This window comes from Monodon monoceros, unplaced genomic scaffold (assembly GCF_005190385.1).
Source record: "Monodon monoceros isolate NGI ecotype Baffin Bay Population unplaced genomic scaffold, NGI_Narwhal_1 Super_Scaffold_15, whole genome shotgun sequence".
NCBI classification, from domain to species: Eukaryota; Metazoa; Chordata; class Mammalia; order Artiodactyla; family Monodontidae; genus Monodon; species Monodon monoceros.
The window spans coordinates 61,896,990-61,923,158 of record NW_021703771.1 but is presented as its reverse complement, the minus strand read 5'-3'; the positions used below and the strand labels follow the sequence as shown (position 1 = coordinate 61,923,158).

The 26,169-nt window shown below is 41.4% G+C and overlaps 1 protein-coding gene across 7 annotated transcripts in view; it reads left to right on the top strand.

Moving 5' to 3' along the window:
* MAP7 (microtubule associated protein 7) overlaps positions 1 to 16,511 on the top strand; it is a 165,060-nt gene extending 148,549 nt beyond the window's left edge. For 6 of the 7 annotated variants that reach the window (XM_029223718.1, XM_029223719.1, XM_029223721.1 and 3 more), the window contains 8 exons: positions 303 to 586; positions 3,006 to 3,216; positions 4,589 to 4,760; positions 5,000 to 5,101; positions 5,500 to 5,550; positions 5,654 to 5,711; positions 8,182 to 8,284; positions 12,314 to 14,235. In XM_029223718.1, the coding sequence (XP_029079551.1) occupies positions 303 to 586; positions 3,006 to 3,216; positions 4,589 to 4,760; positions 5,000 to 5,101; positions 5,500 to 5,550; positions 5,654 to 5,711; positions 8,182 to 8,284; positions 12,314 to 12,566 (1,234 nt within the window). In that variant the 3' untranslated portion in view covers positions 12,567 to 14,235. Of the gene's footprint in view, positions 1 to 302; positions 587 to 3,005; positions 3,217 to 4,588; positions 4,761 to 4,999; positions 5,102 to 5,499; positions 5,551 to 5,653; positions 5,712 to 8,181; positions 8,285 to 12,313; positions 14,236 to 14,341 lie in introns of those variants that run through there. The other variant, XM_029223717.1, reaches the window with a different exon arrangement.
* The last annotated feature ends 9,658 nt before the right edge of the window (positions 16,512 to 26,169 follow it).

Sequence of the window (26,169 nt, the reverse complement as noted above, 5' to 3'; positions counted from 1 at the left end):
CCATGTTGGAGAATTAAGAGCCTCTGTCCTCTGAAAAGGAACTGTTCTCCCCACACTGTTTGGCCTTCACTTGGAGAGTAATATTTTTCCTCAAAGGAAAGAAAAAAGAAACCTGGAATGAGCCTCTGAAGTGAGTACTTCTGCATTTGCCACATAAAAGACACATTCACACAGCTAAATATCTTCATTTCTCTTCCGTATTGGTGTTCCAAGACTATTACATGGTGGAGGTATGGGGAAAGGAAGGTTCTGGCGAGCCTGTTCTCATGTGCCCCTTTCTCTTTACTTTGTTTGTTGCCCAGGCTCCCATCCAAGTCCTTTCCCCACTTGCCTGGCACCCCCAGACCAGCATCCTCCATGCCTCCTGGACCAGTCAAACCTGCCCCTGCTCAGGTCCGGCCCCCCTCGCCCGGCAACATCCGCCCCATCAAGAGAGAAGTCAGAGTGGAACCTGAGAGAAAAGACCCTGAGAAGGAACCTCAGAAAGTTGCCAATGAGCCCTCACTAAAGGGCAGGGCACTTTTGGTGAAGGTAGAAGAAGCCACAGTTGAAGAGGGGACACCTGTCGAACCAGAGCTTGCTCCTGGTAGGAATCCACTGACTCGTGGTGGAGTGTGGGTTGCTCGCTCTCTTTAGTCACTCTTCCTTTTTCTCCTGCACTGCTTTGACTTAGCTTTTTCTTTCTTTCTTTTTTTCCCTTGTTGGGCACTTGAAAATTTTACTCTAAGGCTAATCTGGGGAACTTTTCTTGAATATAATTTTCCTACATATAAAGAAAGAATCATCCATCCTACGGCCTATGGTCAGAGCCACAGCATATTAATTCAGGTGTGGTTTATGAGTCCTTTCATTGGCCGAGTCCAATAATTTGACAAAATGTGGTATTCAGAGCACCTGCATCAGAATCATTTTATCATTTATCCTATTGCTGTGTAACAGATTATTCCAAAACTTTGCAGCTTAATAACAACAACAAACAGTTATTATTATCACGCAGAGTCTTGGGTCAGGAATTTGGGAGCAGCTTAGCTGGGTTGTTAGAGAATGGCTCATGCACAGGGCTGTCGGCAGGTGACCTTCATTTCATGACACATGAACCTCTCCATAGGGCTGTTGGATGTCCTCACAGTCTGTCCACTCTGCTGGCTTCCTGCAGAATGAGTGAGCTGGGGGAGAGAATCACGAGGAGCCCACAGTATCTTTTATGCCCAGTCTCAGAAGTCACACACGCAGAAATCACGATTTCTTTTCTTTTTTTATTTATTCATTTATTTTTGGCTGCTTTGGGTCTTCGTTGCTGCCCACGGGCTTCCTCTAGTTGCGGTGAGCGGGGGCTACTCTTCATTGCAGCGCACGGACTTCTCATTGCAGCGGCTTCTCTTGTTGCGGAGCTCGGGCTCTAGGCACGCGGGCTTCAGTAGCTGTGGCACACGGGCTCAGTAGTTGTGGCTCGCGGGCTCTAGAGCTCAGACTCAGTAGTTGTGGCACAGGCGCTTAGTTGCTCCGCGGCATGTGGGATCCTCCCGGACCAGGGACTGAACCCATGTCCCCTGCACTGGCAGGCAGATTCCCAACCGCTGTGCCACCAGGGAAGTCACAGAAATCACGATTTCTGTCATACTATTCGTTAGAAGCAAGTCACTAGCTTCAGCTCACACTCAAGTTGGGGGGATTAGCCTCCATCTTTTAAAGGGAGGATTTTCGAAGAATTTAGGGAAATATTTTTAAACCACATCTATAATGTTTCAAACTGTAGAACCCTGCCCCTACCTCAGACCTATTGAATCAGAATACGTGGTGGATCCAAGGACTCTGAAGGATACTAAGCTCATCTGTTGACTCTTGTGCAGGATTGCCAGATAAAATAGAGTGGCAGTTATCCTGTGTGTACTGGAGTTTGGGGGCCACTGGCTTAGCGTATGTGATTGACAGAGGTCAGAATTTTTTCCAAAAGACCCAGTGGATCTCATCTCTACCAGGTTAACCAGATGCTGTTTAGAAGTTTAAAATCACCTGGAACTAGAAATTCAATGCATCTTGTTGAAAATTGTCTTCATTCAAGAGTTTTCTCTTTAAGACTTAATTTGAAGATACAGGGTGGGGGGCAAAGAAAGAATAGTGACTCAAGACAAATGATAGTATAGTAAGGGAATGGACGAGTCCAATACCTGTTTGCATGGAAAGAGGGAGAAGAGAAAGGCCAAAAAGTGTCCTGAGGGCAAAGAAAAATCTGTGGGAGCAGCAGGAGAAATGCAGATCTTGAAAGGAGGGTCTGGAGTGGTCAGGTACCAGGGATCACAACTCACCATGGTGCCTATGGCAGGGGTGCCCCAGCCCCTTAGGTCCTTTTCCTGAATCCAAATAAGGTCAGAGAACTACTCTCATCTTGCATGTTGGCATCAGAACTGGCAGTGGAGACCTGCAATGTCTAAGGAGCACAGGTGCCGTCTCCCGAAGAGGCTCTTGGTTCCTCCCTCTTCAGACCTGGAGGCAGCTCTGGGTAGACAGAAGAGGCCTCTTCCTTGGTCTCTTCCCGCCTGAGTCCGGGCTCAGTGGTATGGACGCTGGGCATGGTCACAGAAAGGCTTGAGTCCTCTAGTGATGAATAGTCACTAAAGAGAAGGAATTTTTTTTTAACGTAATGAAAGGCAAATGGAAGACCTCATCTTCCTTTTTCCTGGGGTATAACTTCCCACAGAACCTAACATGAGGCTCTATACTTAGTACACATTCGATATATGTTGTTAACTGATTTAACTTGTATAAAAATAAGGCTTAGTGACGGAGTGTCAGCTTCGGATGTCTCACTTACACACGCGGCTTTTTGTTATCTGTTGCCCGGTTACAGATAGAATACAGTGAAACCGTGAGAACGCGCAGTAATAAACATTCCCTTTTCTTTTATAGCGATTAATTCGAGGCCTGGGGTGCGGGGGATGCTAGTTTTTGTGTTGTTCTTTGGCTTTTGTTTCCAATTGGTTTCCTCCTTGTACTTGTTTGTACAGCTGCTCCGGAGGCAGCCTCAGCACCAGCCTCCGTTCCAGCCTCCACTCTGGCCCCTTCATCCACTGTGACTGCCATTGCTTCTCTGAAGACCTCTGCGGGCACCACTGACCCGGAAGAGGCCACGAGGCTGCTAGCTGAGAAGAGGCGGCTGGCCCGAGAGCAGAGAGAGAAGGAGGAAAGGGAGAAGAGGGAGACGAAAGAGCTCGAAAGGTAAAGGAGTGACACTGTTCAGTGACACCCTAGTGACACCTTGGATTAAGTCTTCAGTCAGGGAGAAGAGGAAATAGTAGTGTTGAAGGTGAATCTATTTAGTTGTTTCAGAATTAGTCTCCCCTGGTGTTCACTAAGCGACTTTTGTAAGCCACATTTTCTTATTATAATGACAGTGCAACAAAATTGATGGAGAAGGGGTTTCTTTTTGTTTTCGAAGGACTAGGGAGAAAGGTTTAAAGAAAAAAAAAAATCATCCATATTCTTACCAGATTTCAATAATTGTGTACATTTTGGGTCACCCTTTCCAGTCTCTGAACAGTGTGTGGGTGTATATACATGCATAAATATGTACATACACACATAGATTCGCATAATTGTAACCACAGTAGAGGTACAGTTGTGCAGTCTTAATTTTTTATTTAACGTATCTCTCATCTCCATGTTTCCTCATTATCTTTCTCATTATGTTAAAGCTGCGTATTAACAGCTCATGTTTTCTTCCAGATAGTATTCCTCTCAAAGGGTAGCTGCGTGAGACAGTTAAGTGCCCCATGACTGCCTGCCAGACAGTATGCCAGGGGCAGTTTGCTTAGTTGCTCCCCTTCTGGAGCTAATAAGGCTAATGTCAATATAATTGTTCTTCAAATAAGCAGAACTGCCTCTCCGGAAAGGACGGCAGCCCCAGTGCTGGGCCGCCATCTTGGACATGCCCTACCCTTGGTCCCAACAGGGAGCTTACATGGTCCATCTTGTCCCTGTACTGAAACAGAACATTATAACCTTTATTTACTTACAGAGATTTGGAGGGGAGCGTTAAATTCGTTACTAAAAGTCACATTATTGGATTAAACAGATCTCAGCCTTTAAAGATAGTTATATTGCAGATCCTTTAAAAAAAAAAAAAAAAGAAAACAAAACAGGGGCTTCCCTGGTGGCGCAGTGGTTGAGAGTCCGCCTGCCGATACAGGGGACACGGGTTCGTGCCCCGGTCTGGGAAGATCCCACATGCCGCGGAGCGGCTGGGCCCGTGAGCCATGGCCGCTGAGCCTGCGCGTCCAGAGCCTGTTCTCCGCAGCGGGAGAGGCCACAACAGTGAGAGGCCCACGTACCGCAAAAAAAGAAAGAAAGAAAGAAAGAAAGAAAACAAGCTCTCCTCAGAATATGAGTGGATACATTCTGCGTCTGTTTCCCACGAGGCAACGGGAGGCTGGGAAGGGGAGGAGGAAGGAGAGAGGGTGGCTTCACGTGTATCAGTGGATGCTGTTGGCCAGACCTCCCAACAAACTGTTCTCGCGGTAACCACAAACTCGATCGCGCCTTGCCAAGGAAGTCCCCTCACGTATCTTCGTCTTGTTTTGTCTTTTTCCAGACAAAAGCGAGAAGAATTGGCCCAAAGGGTGGCTGAAGAGAGAACCCGCCGAGAGGAGGAGGCCCGCCAGCTGGAAGCTCAGCAAGCCAGGGAGAGGGAAGAGCAGCTGCGGCGGCAGGAGGAGGAGCGGGCCCGGCGCGAGCGGGAGGAGATGGAGCGCATCCAGAAACAGGTAGCGGGGGGCCGGCTCCCGCCCGGGAAGCAGGTCGGCGCAGCCCTGGCTCAAGATGGGGCAAGGGGCAGCCCAGATGGGAAGAGGAAGCTGTTGAGCGTGGGGTTAGGAGTGCTCGTGTCTCCCCCGTGTGCGCTCGTGGTCCTCGCGTTCTCCGTCCTCGGGCGCCCCGGGACCTTAGGGGCAGCGGGCGAAGCCGGCCTGTGTGTAAGAAGCAGATACAGACTTCTCGTTTTCAGAAAGAAGAAGAAGCTCGTGTTCGGGAAGAAGCAGAGAGGGTCCGGCAGGAACGGGAGAAGCATTTCCAGAGAGAAGAGCAGGAGCGCCTGGAGAGGAAGAAGGTAGTTGCGTCTCTGTCCCCGCAGCCTCGCGCCCTCGCTGCTCTTGATTCTGCCTAGACTGAAGCCGGCTCCAGACCAAGAGACTAGCTCACTGCCATCAGAAAACAAAAGTGTCCTGCCCATTCCAGGTTAACTAAAGTAGCTCTCAGTATTAATGTTCTCCTCCAAGGAAATCGCTCTTGGTGTTTCAGGCTTCACCAAAAACAGTTGCTTCCAATTCATGCGGCTTAAGCCAATTTCAACTTCTTTGAGTACCTCCAGTTAAGACAAAGACAATTATATTTTCCCAAAATAATGGGCATGTTTCAATGCCCTGCTATTTGCTTAGTCAGTGAAATGCGCCAGGCTAGCTTTCTTTCCATATCTAATGTGTTTGCTCAATTCTGCCTTTTTTGTAGCGGCTTGAGGAGATAATGAAAAGAACCAGAAAAACAGAAGCTTCAGATAAGGTATTGAGATGGCCTTTTTTTTAACTATTCTTAATGACTTTTTTTTTTTTACTTTCATTTGTAATTTTAACATTAAAAAGTCTTTTTTTTTTTTCTTTGTTAGAAAACCGTTGATCAGAGAAATGGAGATATAACCAAGGGAGCGCTCATTAGAGAAACAGGTATTTATTTCAGTGAACTCAAATCAATACAAATATAGAATTTTTTAATTTATTCTGTGGAGGTCAAGATAAACATTGATTTAAAATAAAAATACTCATTGACTCACAGAAGTTTAGGCGTTTCTCATCTAGTCCACAAATAATCCCCTTTATCTAAACATCTCTAGCAGATTTTTTTCACATTTGTTTATACTCTAATGGAGTATTTAATATCTTAAGTCATTTTATATTATATATATATGTCTCTCTATATATCTATGTGTATGTATGCCTCTATAGATATGTATACACATGTATATGTGTATATACACACACGATTAGAAGAATTTTCTTTGAGTTTATAAAATTAAATTTCATTTGTCATTTACTATCTGCTAAAGGAATCTGTGTTTATATTTGCTATTAAGGACGTTAAATTTAAACATTTTGACAACTTGTACTTATGGCATTTCTCAGAAAAGGATTTAAATGTTATTTCTTTTAGTTCTGATTTCAGAATAGAGTTAAAATTTGAAATTTGTTGAAATTTCATTAGAAAGTTGTTCATATGCCATAGGCTTTGGACAAAGATGATTAATTTCTTGGTGATTTTAAACCAAATTTGGTGTATATAAAAGTAAAATTTATCTTAGTGTTTTAGTACTCACACTCAACTAATATTTATTAAATGCCTTCTTTGTGTCAGATACATCTGCATACATTTTCTTGTTTAATTTCCATTGCAGACCTGTGAGATGGGAGATGCTTTATCTTGGAGTAAGCAGGCATTTTCGGAAAACTTTTGTGTGCCAGGCCCTTTTGTAGGTGCTAGGATTCAGTGTGAGCAGGTCAGCCGAGGTCCCTACCCCCCGAGGAGAACTCAGATTGAGTGACAGGCCCAGCTCGCACAGCTGGAGTCCAAGTCACCAGCTTGTAATTTGGCTCCTTCCGTGATTCCATGTGGTCTTCATGATTGTACATACAGGTGGTTGGTCAATAATTCATTATGCAGTCTTCCTCTTTCCTCGTCTGCAGTATCAATATGAAAAGAAATGACCAGAGATACCTCAGTTTCTTTTACTGTTTATTATAGACTGGAGTAAGGATCAAATGAAATGATTTATGTGAAAGAACATTCTCTGTTCTGGGGTTTTCAAATGTAAAATACTGGTATTTGGGGATTTGGTTTTACTTCAGTAGAGGCTATCCGAGTTCCTCTATGTCATAATCCCTTCAGTGTGGGGCTTTTCATTCTCTTTTAAAGATGCCCTAATTATATTTGTTTGGAGAATAGCCTAATGGTTGCATATTAACCCCACTGCATTTTTAACAGGTTGCCTCCAAGAATGTTGTGATACATTTAGGCTTAAAGCAGGCATGGCACCCAGTAAGTCATCAGAATGAGCATTTTAGAATGTAAATTACACCAACCCAGGATTATTTGAGGAGCCGATGCTATAGTTTGTACATGGCCGGGCTCCTTGTTGGTTTTTTTGTTTTTCCATGTGTCTTCTTCCTGCTATTCCCCTATCAATTCTTTCGATTATTCTTTGTACCTCAGTTCGAGAATGAACAATGGCCAGAAGGAAGGTGCAACTTGTCAGTCATCACACCTGTGTTTATCAACTCTCATAATAAATTTGGTTTGAGTTAATAGTGCTAAAACGAGGCCTGAGGATTATCTAACATATGTTCCTCTTCTCCTGGTCCCACATTTGGTAGAGGACTGAATGGTATCACCAGTGCTCCAAAGAGAATTCTAGGCTGGGCAGGCAGGTGAGTTTGCAGACCTATCAGAAGTCTTCTCAGAAGATTCCTATTACCAGCTTTGCAAATTTTGGCAGCTTTTAAGTTATTAGTCTCTTCTTCTTAAGACTTTATGTAAACCTGGCCCAGATTTTAAAGTCAGTCATCGATATTGTTTGCTCATGCTAGACTCCAGTGGGGAATATTGAATGACTAGGTAGCACAGTTAGGTACAGTTCACTGGCCTTCCATGCATGAAATCCCTACCATTCTTAAGTGGGACTAAAACCGAATTTTCCAAAATATTTTTCATCACTTAGGGTATTTCATGGTGATTTGCTCCAAATCCTTCAGTAATAATTTGTTCAGCATCGGCCTGACCAAATCAACTTACTGTTATCTTCATCAATTGCTTTGGTTTCAGTATTACATACTTTTTTGTCCAAAGTCAGTTTGGTGCAAGCAGAAATAATCACAGCACTGATTTCCACCCTTACAATGTGCTGGGCAGTGTTCTAAGTACTTTGCATGTGTTAATACATTTAATTCTCACAGTAGCCTATGAGTTAGGTACTATTACTATCCATGAGGAAACTGAGGCACAGAGCGTTTGTGGCTTGCCCAGGGTCACACAGCTGGTAAGTAGCAGAGCCAGGACATAAATCCAGGCATTCTGGCTCCTGGGGTTTGGGTTTGATAGTAGAGTAGTAGTAACCCTTTGTTCCATCTTCTTTGCCATGTCCAGCAGTATCTGCACTTCCAAATATGACAAACTCTCCAGGACAAGGAGAACCAGCAGCCAGCCCCCATGTGGTTACCTCACACCAATCAGAAGTGACTGTGGAGAGGTGAGTTAGACAACTGCGGCCTTTCTTACTGGTGCACATTAGAGCAAAGCACGACTGTTTTTGCCCCACCAATCCCACCAGAATTTTCTGGGGCCAGACAGAATTTGAGTTTTAACATGAAGATTTATTGAGGTTCATTAATGTTTGGTAGAGCTAGTAATTCTGTAATCTGAGAACAGGAAAATGTCTTTTTTTCTTGAATCTCTAAATATGACGGTGAGGTTTTTGTGTGGCTATCCAAAAAAATTACAGGGAATAATTTGTTACTTTCCTTTGTATGTATATGGCATGATCCTGGACCATCTTCACACCCTTTGATGATATACAGCAGCTGTATTTTCACTGTATAGAATATTATAGTGAGTCACAGGTTTGTTCCTTGGTAAAAGTAATTTAGATGCCAGTATTTCTTTTACTAGTAGTAGAGCTTCTTACTGAGGAAACAGATGGTTGCTAACAATAGTTGAGAAGTGTGGGTTAAAGAAAGATTGCCTTCCTGTTCCCTTGCATTTATACTGACAGAGTTGTAAGAGTGCTCTCAAAACTGAAAATGAAGGGTAATCATAGCCTGTGCCGAGAAATCCAGTCATAGAGAACTTGTAGGAATATTTATAATAATGTTCAAATTTTTCAGCTGCAACTTTTTATTTATCAGAATTTACTGAATTATGAGTTCTGTCTCTGATGCCAGGGTCTTTGCTACCATAAGAGAATTGAAGCTCCTCAAATTAACTTTTTTAATAGATAGAAAAATGTCTTTTAAGATCTAAGATCTTTTTTTCTTCCAGTTTTACTGAGATATAATTGACATACAGCACTGTATAAGTTTGAGGTATATGGCATAATGATTTGATATACATAAATTTTTTTCTTAATTTAAAAACACATACTATACAACATTTTATATTGTTGGAAGCCATGAAAAGACAAGTTGTCCTAAGATGGACATCCTAAGATATCTATAAGTCATAAGGTATCTATGTATATCTGTCTGGGACAGTAAAAATTTTTTTTAATTTGCCCAGTATAATACCACAGAAAATAATTTTCCTAAGAGAGATTTTAATAAGCATTTGATTATGTTTAATAAATTTATTGTCATAATTACCCAAGAGATATATTAAGTGGTATTTCATTTTTTTAGTTATAGTTTGATTTTCAAATAAAATACTCATTTCCAACTACTATAATTTATGGCATTTAATTCATTGATGTCAGAGATTTTTAGAAAAGGATAAAAAGTACCACAGAGAACCCCATTATTATAACAAGGGATAGGTTTTTTAAGCCACTGATAATTCTCCCTGAGGAATAAAATTAGCTTATACTTTAGCTGACTCTCTTCAGTGGTAAAATCAAGTGATTAATCATTGTATAAGAACCTGAAACATATCTTCAAGAGTCTTGCATCCAACTTCAACCTCCAGAGAGTAGCCAAAGAAGGGGAATTCAAAAGCCGATACTTGTATCTTAAGAGGACACACAGATCCATAAACCCTAACCCCAGCAACTTCAGCTTCAGTTTTATAGTTTCTGCTGGTCACAGTGTCCTCTGAACATTTAATAATTGTTCATCCAGAGCATAGGGCATGATTATTCCTCTAATTGCTAACAAGTAAGAATGGATGGGGTGGTTGGGTAAGAGTGCGAGGGGAAATGAGGTCAGCTGTTGATTCAAGCCTGGGGCTGGCGTTGCCATTACAGCTTGTCAGCACACGCAGGCCTGGAAGGTGACGGGAGTTGCCATGGTCAAGGAACAAGGGCTTTGAAGATGCATTTCTTTTGCCAAAACTTCTACTTAAAAATCTCTCTGAGATGGGAACCAAAACTCTTCCCCTGATTACAGAAAGCCCATTGGTACTGGGAAAGAGCAGGAGGAAGGGCGTGGCGGTGCAAGCACTAGAACGGCAGGTATTAGGACGGGGTGTGTGTGCGAGTGCACACGCGCTAATGTAGGCTGCTGTGATGCCGAGCTTCTTCTCCCCTCCTTAGTGAAATAGTGGAAATGCACCATTATAGTCTGAATCTGTATAATATTTTTATGTTCTCTTCCATGGCACTTTTACAAATAATATTTTCAACATACCCTGCAATACCTTGTGAAGCACTTAGGTCAGGCATCTTTATTTTTTTTTCTAGAAGAAAGGGTTTAATAATTAACAAAAAATACCATAATACCCAAATCAGAAATGTTTTAGAATATGTTCCACAAAGTCAATGTATCTCACTGACTGGGGAAAGTAAACTATTTCCTCAATAGGGAAAATAAAAGCAAAGATTCCTTAAAAAAAAAAAAAAAAAAAAAACAATGGAAAGATTAGATGTCTACTAGCTTCATTTTCACCATTTGGGAAGGAGATGGAAAAAGACTAACTTAGGAAAGTTCAAGTTGTTGGCATTGCTGACAGTAGAGACCTGACTTTCTGATCTCTTCCACAGCTCTGTCTACAGGTAAACATTGTTTATGATGAGTGTGTATTAGAAGTTAAAACCGTCCTGATTTTTGTTTCACATTTTTAGTCTTATTAACATTTTCCAGTTGAAAATTTTAACTCTAGAATTTTGTCAAATAGGGTCGTTTTTTATACATGAGCCACTCAACAAATTATGAAGTTTGCAAATATGTTTACTGCTGCAGTCAGATCAAGTGAACAATAAAATTAACCTAGCATTCATTTGGTCCACAGGCATTGTTTTGCTGCATTGTAAAGCATAATAATGAACATATAACCTAACGGGCTGCCTATTTGGTTATGGAGTGTGTAAAGGGAGTGAAAAACCTAAGAGAGGGACTTCCCTGGTGGCGCAGTGGTTAAGAATCTGCCTGCCAACGCAGGGGACACGGGTTCGATCCCTGGTACGGGAAGATCCCACATGCCGTGGAACAACTAAGCCCGTGCGCCACGACTCCCGAGCCCACGAGCCACAACTATTGAGCCTGCGCACCACAACAAAGAATAGCCCCCGCTCGCCGCAGCTAGAGAAAGCCCACGCACAGCAACGAAGACCCAACGCAGCCAAAAAAAAAAACCCTAAGAGAAACTATAGGTAGAAACTAAGAATTTGTTGGCCAGTTAAATGTAGCTCAAAGGGCTTCCCTGGTGGCACAGTGGTTAAGAATCCGCCTGCCAACGCAGGGGACATGGGTTCGAGCCCTGGTCCAGGAAGATCCCACATGCCGTGGAGTAACTAAGCCCATACACCACAACTACTGAGCCTGTAAGCCTAGAGCCCGTGCTCTGAAACCCGAGAAGCCACTGCAGTGAGAAGCCTGCGCATGGCAACGAAGAGTAGCCCCCGCTCAACATAGCTAGAGAAAGCCTGCGTGCAGTAACGGAGACCCAGCACAGCCAAAAATAAATAAATAAATTATTTAAAAAAAAAATGTAGCTCAAAAATCCAAGATATTAACCATGAATTAATAAGAATAAGGTGGGGTCAGAGGCAGATTTAAGGGGCAAAGATGAGAAGGTTGGTCTTCAACAATTTACCTATAAAATTATGCACATGTTTTAGGAAGCTGGAGACATCCAGGAAGGGCTGGAATTTGAATAGCTGGGACTATAAAAAATGGCATTATGAGAAAAACATAGGACCAGAGACCACGCATTCAATCTGGACTGTCTCCCAGTAGTTGTGTGACTTGTGCAAATTATCCCCCCCTATAATCCCCTCATCTTTGAAGTACAGATCCTAATAAGGGCTACTCTTTATAAGACAAAGAGATATAAAATGCTTGCAGTAGACAGGCACGTTAAATATATGTAGAACTGTTGATGATGAGGATCTATTCTAATTGATAACTTGGTCCATTTGATAAGTTTTATTTTTAAAAGCTGTTTTTTTAAATAAGAATTTAAAGTACAAATATGTCAGAATTCACCATTTTTGTTAGTAATGATGAGGTCAATCATTCTAGCATTTCGATTGTAAGATTATAAAAGTATTTATTATAAAACAGTTTGTCCTAAAAATGTTTTCCAGTTTTAATACTAACTCCTTTTGATTTTGATGTTTCAAACTCCCTAGTACTCCCAATTTGGAAAAACAACCAAATGAAAATGGAATATCAGTTCAGAATGAAGATTTTGAAGAAATTATAAATTTACCCATTGGATCTAAACCATCCAGATTAGATGTCACCAACAGCGAGAGTCCAGACATTCCTTTGAATCCTATTTTGGCCTTTGGTGATGAAGGGACACTTGGGACCCTGCCTCAGGTAGATGGTGTTCAAACACAGCAAACAGCAGGTAAGCTTGCCTCGAACTCCCTTCAGTAATCATCAGAAATAAATATGTGACACCCAAGAGGGATTGAACCTTCTGCTGTGTGACTGTGACACACTTTGTCCTTAAGGGACCAAATAAGCCACGTGGAAGAGATTGTGCATGGGTCATTAGAAGCTGAATTTTGAGTTGGCGTTGGGCAACTTCTAGGGCCGCTCTTGTTCTCCCACTCAGTGTAGAAATTCGGTCCGCAGCACCCACTGGGTATCCGTGGGCCTCTCCTCACGGAGCGGCACTCATTGCCCAGTGGCAGTGCTTCATATTGCGTGCCCAGATCACGCTTCATATTAAGACAGACGACCATAACTGAGTGGCCATTGAACGTAGTTCTGTCCACTAGAGAAAAGGTTTGTTTGGTTTCTATTCCATCTTTCTCAGCTCTTCAGACATTTTAAGACTGCCAACATGTTCTCCCACCATTTTTCTCTCATTTGGGTTTAGCAACCTGGGATGATATACTATTGTCCTTTGTAAATGTAATAAGATAGTTACAATTTAAGGTAATGCGACTAATATTCCAGACTAGGAGCATACTGAGCCCAAGGGCCTTCCATCCCTTGTGGAGTGACCGTAGCTGTTGAAACTGCAAGTGACTCTCTTATACCCTGTCTCTGGAACTCACACTTAACCCGAAGTCATTGTGCAAAAAGAACAATAGCTTTACAGGACCCAGAGAAATAACAACATAAAAAAATTACCAGTGCAGTGCTCACAGTAACTCAACAGCACAGTCCCATCAGTGTCAAGAACAAGTGGGATAATCCAGCTCCGTGTCTTTTCAAACCTCTTTGATTTCTATCTGCTTCTCTCCCAGCACCTCACTTTCATGTATTGACCAGCATCTTTTTATACTGTTATGAAGAGAGCCAAGCAAATTCAGGATGTTTATAGATGAGTCGGTAAAGCATTATTTGTGGTCAAATTATTTTGTCATTTAGATTCCATCTGTGCACTTTTAACGTATTTCCCACTTTAAAACTGGTTGAAAAAGCCAACTTTGAACCTCCTATCCAAATGAAGCTAGTCTTTTTTCCTTCTCTAATATACTGACCTGGGGAGTGTAACTTCCCTTTAGTGATCTACTTTTCTAGATTGTAAAAGGAAGAAGGTCCAGCTGTCAGTGGAAGCTATAAAGCCTGACATTCTGACTCTTAAGCCTTTGAGAACAATCTGATTACCTGTGTGTCGGTGGAAACATTCCTGGTACAGCTTCCTGCTTTGTCATGTCACAGACTCAGAGAGATGGAAGGAACATTCAGATGACTTCCTGCTTCATTCGCCAGGCTTTAAATCACCTTTTGATGTACCTGTCATTTCATTCTCACTCTTCCATACCTTCTCTAGGAACATAGTCCAGTGTCTGTGATATTAAGTGGTGTTAGGTTTCTTTTGTGGTCATGACTACTTATCAACCAACATTTATGTAACCTCCAACGTATGGTTGGAACCCGAAGTATCGGGGACTGAGGATTCAAGACAAATGAATGTAAAGTCCCTGTTCTCAAAGAAAAGTACAGTTGACTTAACGCAGTTTGGAAAAGGAAATGATATATAGCCTAAGTTAAAGAAAAGGACATGTTTTCCTATTAGTGGTAGAATTCACTTACATATAAGACCACGGATCCTGATAAAATTGCCTATTCTTATATAAGACAATGTATATAAAAGCATGGTAAAGTTTTAGGAGTGTAAGATATTACTGTAGTATTCTTTAAGATTTTAGATAAATGTCATATTAATCTGTTCTTTTTTCTGTCTCCTAATATAGAAGTTATATGAGCATTTCTTCTAAAGAACCAAAGCAGAAATTTAATAAGAATTTCTACAATTAATGGAATTCCTTCCATGCTACAAAGGAGCATCTCCCCTTCCCCCGTTTTCTAAAGGTTTCTTGACCACCATTTTGAAAAGACTTTATTAAAACCAGCTAAAGACAACAGACTGGATAGCTTTTCTAATAATTTTCGCCAATAGAGAAAAAGAAATCCTCCCTTGTTCTTCAGTACTTTAAAATAGCTTTTTCCAGTGTGCTCCTTCTTAGGAAATCAATATTTTTCTGCATTCTCTAAAAGATGAGAGCATTTGGCTGTAAAAGAAATGGGTCGAGTAGGCATGATTTTTCACATAGATATTTTGGACTTTAAAAGCTAACATGTAAAATTGGCACAAAAATTTTTACCTTTTACAGTGTAATACTTGAAATATAAGTACCTCTTGGTTCAACAAGTAGAGTGAATAGGAGAGATGTTTAAATTAAGCCTGTTTGTTTAAATATTATACTGCAAAGAGCTCTATTTGTAGAGGCAGATTACCAGGTTCTTGTAAATGCAACTTGTACATGGACATTCTGCGAACCCCACTGTCCCATTCTTCTTGCATCTCCTTTTGCAAAACATACTCAACAGTTTTAAAATGTGAAAAAAAAGAACATTATTTTTTCAGAGCAAGAAAATAATTTACTGTCCTCTTAAATAATGTATTTATAAAGTTTTTTTCAGGTAAACTAATCAAATAAATTAGAACAATGTGACAACGTTGCAGAATTTGATTTATGAGATGCATTCCTTATGTTACCATGAGAGAATGTTGTTGATGATTCATGGCTATTTCTGAAGTCTGTTTATTGCTGCTGTCCCCAGTGATGGTGGGACTTACCTTTGCCTTACCTGATCACAACTTATTTGGAGGTGGGGGAGAATAAAGATTTAATATTTCTTTAAATAAAAAAGAGAATTTGGTTTTGCTCGTTTAAGAGCAATGAAAAAATGATGGAATGTGGACTGTGTTTGGCACCCAGGACACGGCAGGATGATACCTTCATGAAGGTCCTTGTTCTGCGTGGCATCCATCAGCTTTCACCCTTCATCCTTCTTCACTTTCGCTGCTGAGCTTGGCTGTACAAACTTGCACTTTCATTCGATAATATAAATTCAATTTTATTTTACCATTTGAGAGACTACTAATAACTAAATACTGAAGGAGGGAGAACACTGAGGGAACGCATTTTTTTATTATGGGGTGTTTAAAAAAGGTAAACTTCTGCCACTAGAATGTGTTTTTATTCAAAGTGGGATTGATTAATCTAGATTGAATGAGGGGCTGTTCATTTATTGGACCACTTCCTTAAAATCCAAGCATACCGTCTTTAGTAACAGCTGTAATTTGTTAAAAACATTAATTTGGGGTTTTTCCCTATTCTCAGTTGTCCATGTACACATAGTCATATTAAAAGAAAAATCTGTTCAACCAAATTGTTTTTTTTTTTAATCGACCTAGCATGAAACACCCAATAAAATGTGTATGACATATTTTTACTTTTAGGTTTCTCATATGTTATAACTTCACTTAGGTTGATTCTTGAGTTTTCAAATTGTTCTTCATTTAACCTCAACCAGCTTCCTCTGAACAGGCATACAGAATAGGTTGATTTAAAATTTAGAGCAGGAGTTCTGTTTTGGCTAGGTTTTCCTTTATTCATTTATATTTAACTTAAGCAATCATTAGCAAACTGAATGCCTCTAAGTAATCAAGTTTTAATTAGAAGTGGTAGAAAATTGTTAACTCTGTTTTGTTAACTACACTGCCAGAGGATGACCTTGACCTTTACGATGGCTAGAATGCTTTCTGTCCAGCCCTTGAAGATCAGTATTCACCTACTGATCTTAAAGAGGTCCTCAGTAGGCACTACATTAAGGGAAGGTCTCAGGGATCAGATATGACCCTCTCCACGGAATGAGGGTGCATGGGCTTTTAGTTTCCTTTTCCACAACATTGCAGTCTGTTTTAGGCCAATTTAATCACCAGTCACGAGTTCATTTGGTAGATACCCTCCAGTAAAAGCTGGCAGCTAAGGCTATACGTTTCCTCCTGCATAACATCAGTACCTGGTGGTATATTATGATAAAAGCAAATCTAAAACAGAGTTTTAAGGGGAGAATGAGGGAATAAGGAGGCTGAGCAGGCCAGAGAGGTAAAAAACTACAAAAAGCTGGAAGAGAGGTGCTGGTCCATGTGAAACTCATCTGGGTTTGTTGTCTTATCAAAGTTGGGCTCCTACCGTCTTGCAGAGGGTGGGAGATGGGGCCCTATCTTCAGGTGTCAGCTGGAACAGTGTTTCTCATCCCTGCCTTTGCTAATGCTGTTGCCTCTGCTAATAATACTCTCCACTTCGTGTGAATGTTTGGAGGATTCCATGAGGTCTAGCATATAAAGATCTTAGCACCATGCTTAACCCATAGTAAGCATTCGGTATTTACTAACTAAATAAGAAGACTCATCCTTCAATATTTAGCTTGTGTTTCTCCCTTCAAGAAACCTACTTTCCTCCCAGAGGCTCACTCTAGGTTAGGTGCCCTTCCTCTTTTCTAATGCTAACTCTCTGAATATGCCTCTATCATTGTGCTTGCCACAATCTATTACATTTATATTCATGATTCTCTCCCCCACTAGACTGAATCCTTGAGGGGAAAGACTTTTATTCATCTTTGTACAGTATTCCCAAATGTCCAGTGTGGTACCTGGTACCCATTAGGGACTTAGCAATGTTAATTGTTATAATGGATGGATGCTGGCATGCATGCATGAAATCCTCATCTTGACTTTTTGACAGCTTTTGAATTATTGATTAGCCCTTTATTCTGGAATATCCTTTCTCCAGTGGATTTTGTATCAAATCAGAGGTCAGTTGCGGACAACAGAAACCACCACGGTATTTCCAGCAGAGGGGGATTTAAACACTGTTAAAATTGTTGGAAGGACTGAAGAGCATGCTCTAGACTGGGCCCTCAGGAATGACTCCCAGATCACAGCAGCTAGAACCCACTAGGAGAGCTACTACCTCTCCCACTCAGGAAGATGAGAATTCAGGAAGCCACCCCTGGAACCACTGAACATATTGCCTTTGCTGAGATCCAGAGATCAGGAAGCCACCACAACGGAACTTTCTGCTAGAGCCACACAAGCAAAACATGGATTCCCAGGCCTTTGCCTCTTGTCCCTCGGGAAGCTGATGTGGGAATGCTGAACACTGGCCAGGAAGGGCAGAGGGAGCCAACAGTCCCATGACCTTCTTGCCAGAAGAAGCAGCCCAAAAGTGCTATCTACATCTTTCGAGCCTCACTTACATCGCCCGATTCTCAGAACCTGCATCACATCCAGACCCTCTGGTTGCAAGGAAATCTGGGAAATGTAGTTTTCAGTCTTAACACTGCAGAAAGGCATCCTAGACTCATGGTGGATTGGATGTTAAGACAGCCCCCAGAGATGAATGGATAAAGAAGATGTGGCATATATATACAATGGAATATTACTCAGCCATAAAAAGGAACAAAACTGAGTTATTTGTAGTGAGGTGGATGGACCTAGAGACTGTCACACAGAGTGAAGTAAGTCAGAAAGAGAAAAACAAATACCGTATGCTAACACATATATATGGAATCTGAAAAAGAAAAAGAAAAAGAAAAGAAAATGGTCAGAAGAACCTAGGGGCAAGATGGGAATAAATATGCAGACATACTAGAGAATAGATGTGAGGATACGGAGAGGTGAAGGGTAAGCTGGGACAAAGTGAGAGGGTGGCATGGACATATATACACTACCAAACGTAAAATAGAAAGCTAGTGGGAAGCAGCCGCATAGCACAGGGAGATCAGCTTGGTGCTTTGTGACCACCTGGAGGGGTGGGATAGGGAGGGTGGGGTGGAGGGAGATACAAGAGGGAAGATGTATGGGGACATATGTATATGTATAACTGATTCCCTTTGTTATAAAGCAGAAACTAACACACCATTGTAAAGCAATTATACTCTAATAAAAGATGTTAAAAAAAAAAAAAAAAAAAGACAGCCCCCAGGATCCTCCACAGCTCCTGTGGCCCTGCCGCTGTCCTGGCCCTCCTCAGCCCCAGCTCTATCCTCTTAACTGAGTCTCCCTTTTCTTCCCAGCACCCCACCCAATATGATTTTACCCTAAATTATCATCCCTTTCCCCCGAAATTGCCTTGAATAGCAATCATACCCACATTCATTTCCTAGCCCAATTTACAAATCTTAATTTCCAGCCCTGCCGTCCCTCCTAAGGCTGTTCTCTTGGTCCATGTGCCTGTCAGCTGATACCACTTGTGCATCCTGCCAGTACTTCACACTCACCGTGTCTAAAATCAACCTTATCATTCCTTCCCCCAATCAGCTCTACCTCTAGACATCCCTGTCTTTTATCCCACCACCATTTCAGTCATCCACGCTTCAGACATCAGATATTCTTTTTTTATTTTACATTCCACATTCAGTCTCCAGGTTTCCCTCTTACACAACTTCTGAACTGTTTCTTTTCTGTTTGCTGCTGCCCTTGCGGCTGCACGCTGCTGTTGAAGCACCTTTTGCCTCAGAAGATTGAAAGTTCAGACACGGTTGCCTCACTTTGAAGGCTCACCCAGTTTGAATGTCACACAGGCTAATATGAAAGGAAAGCAACGGAGTCGTGTCTTAACTCTGAGCTTTTGTCTGCCCGTTCCTTGAGTTTGCCTGTTGTGGGATTATGCATGTCTAATCCCCACTCAGATCCTCAAGACAGAAAAATCCACCCCCATGCCCACAGCTCTGCCAGGAAGTTTTTTTGATTATGGTTTGCCTGTTATCCACCTTTTGCTACCTGTATTCCTCTATCATATCAGTGGGAGAACATAAAAAGTACGGGGCATAGGCATCTGGGAACCCGAACAAGTATGTACGTACTCATTTGTTGTCTTATGTCCACTATTTCTCGCTAAATGCTGGCCACTTCTTTTGAAATAAAGTCTACCTTTATGGTCCTACTCTCATCCTCTTCATTTCTACTCCGATCACGTTCATATCTAATGCACGGAGCATGCTCAAAAGCTTTTGTTTCCTCATAAAAGCTGATGAAGGTTTTTTTGTTTTGGGGGTTTTTTTTGGCTGCGCCACACAGCTTGCGGGATCTTAGTTCCCCGAGCAGGGATTGAATCCAGACCCACATCTGTGAAAGCACTGAGTCCTAACCACTGGACCGCCAGGGAATTCCCTGAAGGTCTTTAAAAGGCAATTCATCAACCGATTTTGACTCAAGGTAGATGATTGATTACTCCAGATCAGAAAGAGATGATGTAACATCGAACACAATTTTCCCTTTATGTTCAACAGAGACCAAGAAAGTCAGGTGTGAATAGGTTTTTATGTGCTAAGTACAGTTGCTTTCTCTCGTATGGAGATATGAGTAATAAAAATGTTTTTACGGTTTGTCTTATCTCTAAGCTTTAATGAATTTTGAAGCTTATTGGTAATTGTCTTTCCAAAATTGTATCCTGGCCTAGAAAGTTAGAGAAAATTTCCTGTATTGAGTAGAAAATACAATTATAGTTAAAATAGCTCTCATTCATTGTGTATTTACTATGTGCTCGTCACTGTGTTAACAGCTATTATACATTAGCTCCTTTAACTCCTTCAATCCTCACAACACACTCTTGAGGTTGATACTATTATCCTCTGAGACTTAGAGACGTAGAGAATTCTTCGAAAATCACACAGCTGGTAAGTACACTGCCAGGACTAGAGCTTAGGTCTGCTTCCAGGGCTCAAGTTCATATCCTCTGCTCCATCTATGTTGTGACCTCTAAAATGAGTTCATTGAAATCAATGTGCTCTGTGTGTGAAGGCAATTACTGCTTTAGTTTAACAGTAAACTCTCAAGAGGGGAAAAAAAAAGGAAGATGCATCTTATTTATCATGGATTAAACACAGAGATCGACAAATAAGTAAATATATTTGGAGATAATTGGAGTAAGGTCCTTCATTCTCAGAATAGTTACAAATATGGAAACCCAGTGGTGTTGAACTAGATGTGGAGGTATTGATGTGAATGCACAGTATCTAAGATAGATAGATAGATGAGATTTCTGTACATATATACGTATATGCATACATTTATTTCTTAGCGCTGCCTCCTGAGAGGACCTAGTAGCAATGATCACATCTAGGATGTAGATATCGGTTACTAAACATCATCTCCCACTGAAAGGAAGGAGGGTCTTTAAAGACGTGGCTGCTTGCAGGGCAAGGGCAGGGAAAGTACGAGTTTGATATATCTTATGCCCCATAAAGTGGGCAAGTGCCTTAAAAATTATGGGAACATGTCAAAAGGATACAGGACCCAGTTTGAAAGTCCTTCCACTGGCCAAATCTAGGACAACTTGAGCATCAAAATAATAATGATAGTCATAGATTGTGACCCATTAAATAAAAGAAACTAATGAGGCCATACTGATCAAAAATAGAAGAAAAAACTCTAACTCACAGTTTAATTTCAGGTAATAAATATAGAAAGAATATGGAATCTTAAAATCATCAAATTGCAATTATAATAATAATTGATCCAGGCAATAATCATCAGGGAATACCACAAACGGTGGAAATTTGATGAGGAACAGCGTATGTATATAGTCTTAAAGTATCTTTCCACAAAATACCTAATGTTATTCATTTAAAAAGTTACAAAATACTTATTAACGTTAAAGTAGAGAAACCTGTCAAATATCACCGTGAGTGATAAACGTTAACACTAGTCCAACTCATGGGCCAGATCTATATATGTACCCTCACATGTTACACTGAGGAAACACGGCATTTCGATAGACCTGCCCCAAATGCATAACCTAAACTTAATGATGCTGAAACATCAGACAATCCCAAAATAGAGAGCATTTTACAAAGTAACAGGCCCGTACTCTTCAAAACGTTAAGGCTGTGAAGGATAAGGAAAGACAGAAACATTTCCAGATCTAAGGAGACTAGAGAGAAAACCTGAGAACGAAATGCAACATATACTCCTTGACTGGCTCCTTTGTCTAAAGAAGACAACATTGGAACGACAGCCAAAACAAATGGGGGGGGGCGGTCTGTGAAATAACTGGTGGTGAGTATCAACGTTAATTTCCAGACTGTACTGTCATCAGGTGGGGGAGTACTCTTGTTAGAAATTACAAACTGAAGTATTAAAGAGTAATAGGGAGCAGGTCTGTAAACCTCAAATAGCTTAGAGGGGAAATATACGTCACATACATATAATAGGCATTTTATATATGTGTGTGTGTGTATCTGTGTGTGCTTACGTACATATAGAGACCCAGTGATGAGGCAAATGTAAAAGTTAACTGGGGAATCTCCATGAAGGGTATATGGGCATTCTTTGTGTTGTTTCTGTAATTTTTCTAGAATTTGAAATTATTCCAAATGAAAAAATGTTTAAATATATGTACATAACTTTGGGTTGATCCCTGTTCCTTCTGCCTGACATTAGCACAGAAAATATGACAACTGTAACCTAGTTTAAGGATCTCATTCACAGCTGTGCCCTGAACCAGCACCACGACCGCGAGGTGAGTCAAAGAGTAACAGTGGCTTCTATCTGTTGAAGTCTTGCTCTCCCTGGAGACGGTGCCCAAACCGCTTTATACATAGTACACATCCTCCCGACAAAGCCCAGAGGCTCAGGGGGCCTCAGCACCTTGCACAGGCCCACCCAGCTGAAAGGGGCAGGGGCAGGCTCTGAATTCGGGCCTGCCTCATGCACAGCTCAGGCTACAACCGCTCTGCTACCCTAGTTTATAAAAAGACAAAATTGCACTAAATGCTCGCTAAACGTCTTTTTAGCCCCGAGATACCATAAGGCACATTTCCAGGCTTCTTTTTTGGAGATTGTGATTCTTTTGGTGTGGTGGTGAGGGTGTCCTGGGGGACTTAGAATGAGACTTGGTGGGGTCGTCTGTGTGTGACGGCTCGGGCAGGGCTGATTTGTTTGAGGTGATATCTGGACCCCTAGCTTGGTGTTTTCCCTTGACCTGCATGTAGGTGACCAGTATTCCCCTCTCAGCCATCTTTGCTGCATAGCAGACTTCTGGAGCTAAAACAGCAGCGCTGCTCTCTATGAGAAAATCAGGTCGTGCCCATGATTCACGTGCAGTGACCACACATCCTGGTTTGCTGGAACAGTCCTCATGTAGCCTGCCCTCCAGGGATAGGTACTATGAGCTCCCCTTTTTTCCTCTTCCAAGGGTCTCTGTTTGGACACAGGTTCTACCATCAGGCTGCTGAAGCCCTCCTTCCTGGTCTGACTGTCAGAGCCTCTCACAGGCAGTCTGTCTCCTGTGCAGCCGGTCTGTCCCCAACTCTAATCAGTGGATCTCTGACCAGACCAGGTTGCACTTTGTCCCCAAGCCTTTAAGGAACCACTAGACCATGGGAGGCATTTATAGTTTCACTAAACACGGTATAGATCCTTCAGAGCTTCATGCATTCTCTTAAGATCACATACATACAGATACTGCTCATCAAGTCAAATTCAATGGGCCTCTCTAACAGCCTGGAAATAATAGTAAAATGCAGGTGTCACAGGCGATATAAGATTTTTTTAAAAAATTATTTTTGGCTGCGTTGGGTCTTCATTGCTGCGCGCAGGCTTTCTCTAGTTGCAGCGAGCGGGGGCTACTCTTCGTTGCAGTGCACAGACTTCTCGTTGCGGTGGCTTCTCTTGTTGCGGAGCACCGGCTCTAGGCACGCAGGCTTCAGTAGTTGCAGCACACGAGCTCTAGAGCGCGGGCTCAGTAACTGGGGCGCACGAGCTTAGTTGCTCCACGGCATGTGGGATCTTCCCAGACCAGGGCGCGAACCCGTGTCCCCTGCACTGGCAGGCAGATTCTTAAAGACTGCGCCACCAGGGAAGTGCCAAGATACTTTTTAAACATACATCAAAGCAATAATGCCTTGAAAAGAGGTAATTATTTAAGCTTCTTAGGCCCGAAGAATCCAGATGTTTAATTATAAAATGTTTTCTTCCAGTTCTAGATATAAGGTCTCCTGGTGACATGGAACTCTGCTAAAGAATATGATTTGTCCTTCTCTTCCTTAGCCCTTTTTTTTTTTTTTTACAAATCAAAATGTGACGAGCCATTTAAGTGAGCAGAGGGTCAATAATATGAATAATAGCAACTATTTGTGAAGGGCTGACTCTGCCTGCAACAGACTCAGGGACTTAACATGCATCATTTTGAATCCGCCCACCAGCTGGCAGAGGTAAGTATCGTTATTCCTATTTTAGAGATGAAGAAACAGGGTAGTGCCAGAGCTGGGATTGAATCCACATCGTCTTGACTCCAAAGCCTATGTTTCATCTACAAAACACTGCCCAAGGAAAGTTATGCAAATAAACTTTACAGTTCATGCTCACTATTTGGGCTTGACGTTTTAGGGATGGGTTGGAAAAGGAATGGAAAAAATAGATTTGGGAACTAAAGCACCCATGAGCCTTATCTTCCTGTGCCAGTCGCAGCCCTAAGATAACTTAATGAATAAAGCCAGCACATAAAATCAACAGTCATGGGCTATAAATATTAACTTTATTCCCCATTTTGTTCTCTCCATGCTGTTCCCATGGAGACATAGCTCCTCAATTTATCTGGAATTCAAACCGCCCAGGGGATGTGACTGTGAGAGCTTTGAGAGAGGCCCAGTAAGAGGCAGGCGCTGTGTAAAGCTTCAACCCCTGCCTGAGTTCCCTCAGCCCCTCTCCTTCTCGCTCTTTCTCCCCTTCCCATTTTCATTAGAAACTGACGGTGAGATGGATTCTGTAATGAGATATGGACTCAATAAAATTCTTCTCCGCTTGTAAACATTCTCAGGGAGAAGAAGAAACCTCTATGGTGACCGGCCATTTGTAGGCAAGCCTACAGACACCTTTCTGCAAAGCTATCCTCTCAGGGGTAGAAACCATCCCTAGATCTGGTAGACATGACTGATACCCACGGGGTCTAATTAAACATTCCACACCCACACTGGGCACTGGCTTAATTAAAACATTTATGCTGCTATTTTAACATTGAGATATATTTCCTTCCCTTCAAACAGTACAGATTCTTGGGGGAAAAAATCACTTTCAGATGGTCTAACGTGCCGTCAAATGCCGCCCTGTGTTTTTATCTCAAATGAGATTTCTAATTTGGCCGTTCTGGCGCTATTTTCTCGTTTCTCAAGACAGGTATGGGGGGGAAAAAAACTTAGGTCCAAAAAAAATTTGCTGTCCCTCAAAGGGTCAATACTCAGTAAATTTTGAAAATGAAAAATTCTTGATAGACGAGTGAATGACAAAAAACTTTAGTATTGAAGGGCAAAACCTAATGACAGTGATAAATAAAAGTCAAATTGAATTATCTTGAAGAAAAAACTATAATTCACTCCTATCTTCATTTTCCTTTTTGGTTTCTCTCTTTTTTCTTGTCTTCATAAACCTACAGAGAAGGCTTTTATGAATTTGTGATTGAAGTTCCTACCCCTTCTTTGCCTTGCCTGTAGAATAAATTACCTTAAAATTGGAAAGTGGTGGGAATCAAAGTTTAGTCCTCACCTCATATATGAGTATCTCATGAATAGGAAAATAAAAAGTAATCATAGCTTCTATAGGCTGAAGGCTGGCTGTGTCTGCTACGAGCCTGGCTTTTAAACAATTCATCTGCGTTTCTCATTGAATTCTCACAGCGTTCTTGCAAGATAGGCAATAGTAGAGCCTTTTATCATTTTGCAAATGAAGAAACAGGCTCAGAAAAATTAAGGAAAGTACCCCAATCTCACATTTGGTAAAAGCCAGAGGCAGGATTGAAACCTAGGTGTATCTCATTCTAAATGTTATATTTTTTCTACTACTCCATGCTGTCCCTCAGCTGCTGTACTTAGGCATCCAAAGTATAAGAAACATGGTGATAGAGTGAAAGTGTTTCTTTAAACCTTAAAACCAGGTATGTTTAAAGGGAATAGATTTGGAAGATTTTCTTCTAACATGACAAAGTGCCTGGGACAAAATAGGAGTGAAACGAAACTTAGTTCCTCTTCCCTCAGAGAGAGTAACAACTTGTACTAGAAATTTCCACCAATATATTTTATTTTATTTTTTTCCCTTATTTTTGAAATTTTTATTCAAATAAGTAGAAAGGGGCTTAAAATTAAACAGAGTACATTGTTTTGGTCATATATATACATGGAAGAATTTCAGTGCCTTGTTGCAATATATTTTAACATGCACCTGCATTGGCTTGAAAATCTTCTCACTACAGGCTGGCAGAGCAATTCTGTGGAAAATACTGGCACACACCATTCACTGCCCTGCTTTCCCCCTCTATCCATACCTCCTCCTATCCCTTCCTCTGAGCCTTAATCCTATTCAAGGCCACAGATAATGGGATTAAAGGAAACACAGCCAGCCAAGAAATCCTCTCTAACCTTCATTTTAACGCTGGGCGTTTTCTGAACACAGCATATAATCTTTATTAAGTACTGGATGCCCTTGTCATGGCTCCTTCTATACTGAGATTTATCCTCTCAGGAAATGTATGACAAACAGAAGAAGGAGAAAGAAAGAATATAAACGGGGTGAATGTGTTATTCCAGCTTTCTGCCTAACTGAAAAACAACCAAACTTCCACAGTTACATCAGGTAATACTGGCTGCTTCGAGTCACATGCTATGCAAATGTGTGTATTTTTCAAAGACCAGATCTGTACTGTTTGGAGGACCCATAAGACTTTGAAGTAAGCACAAT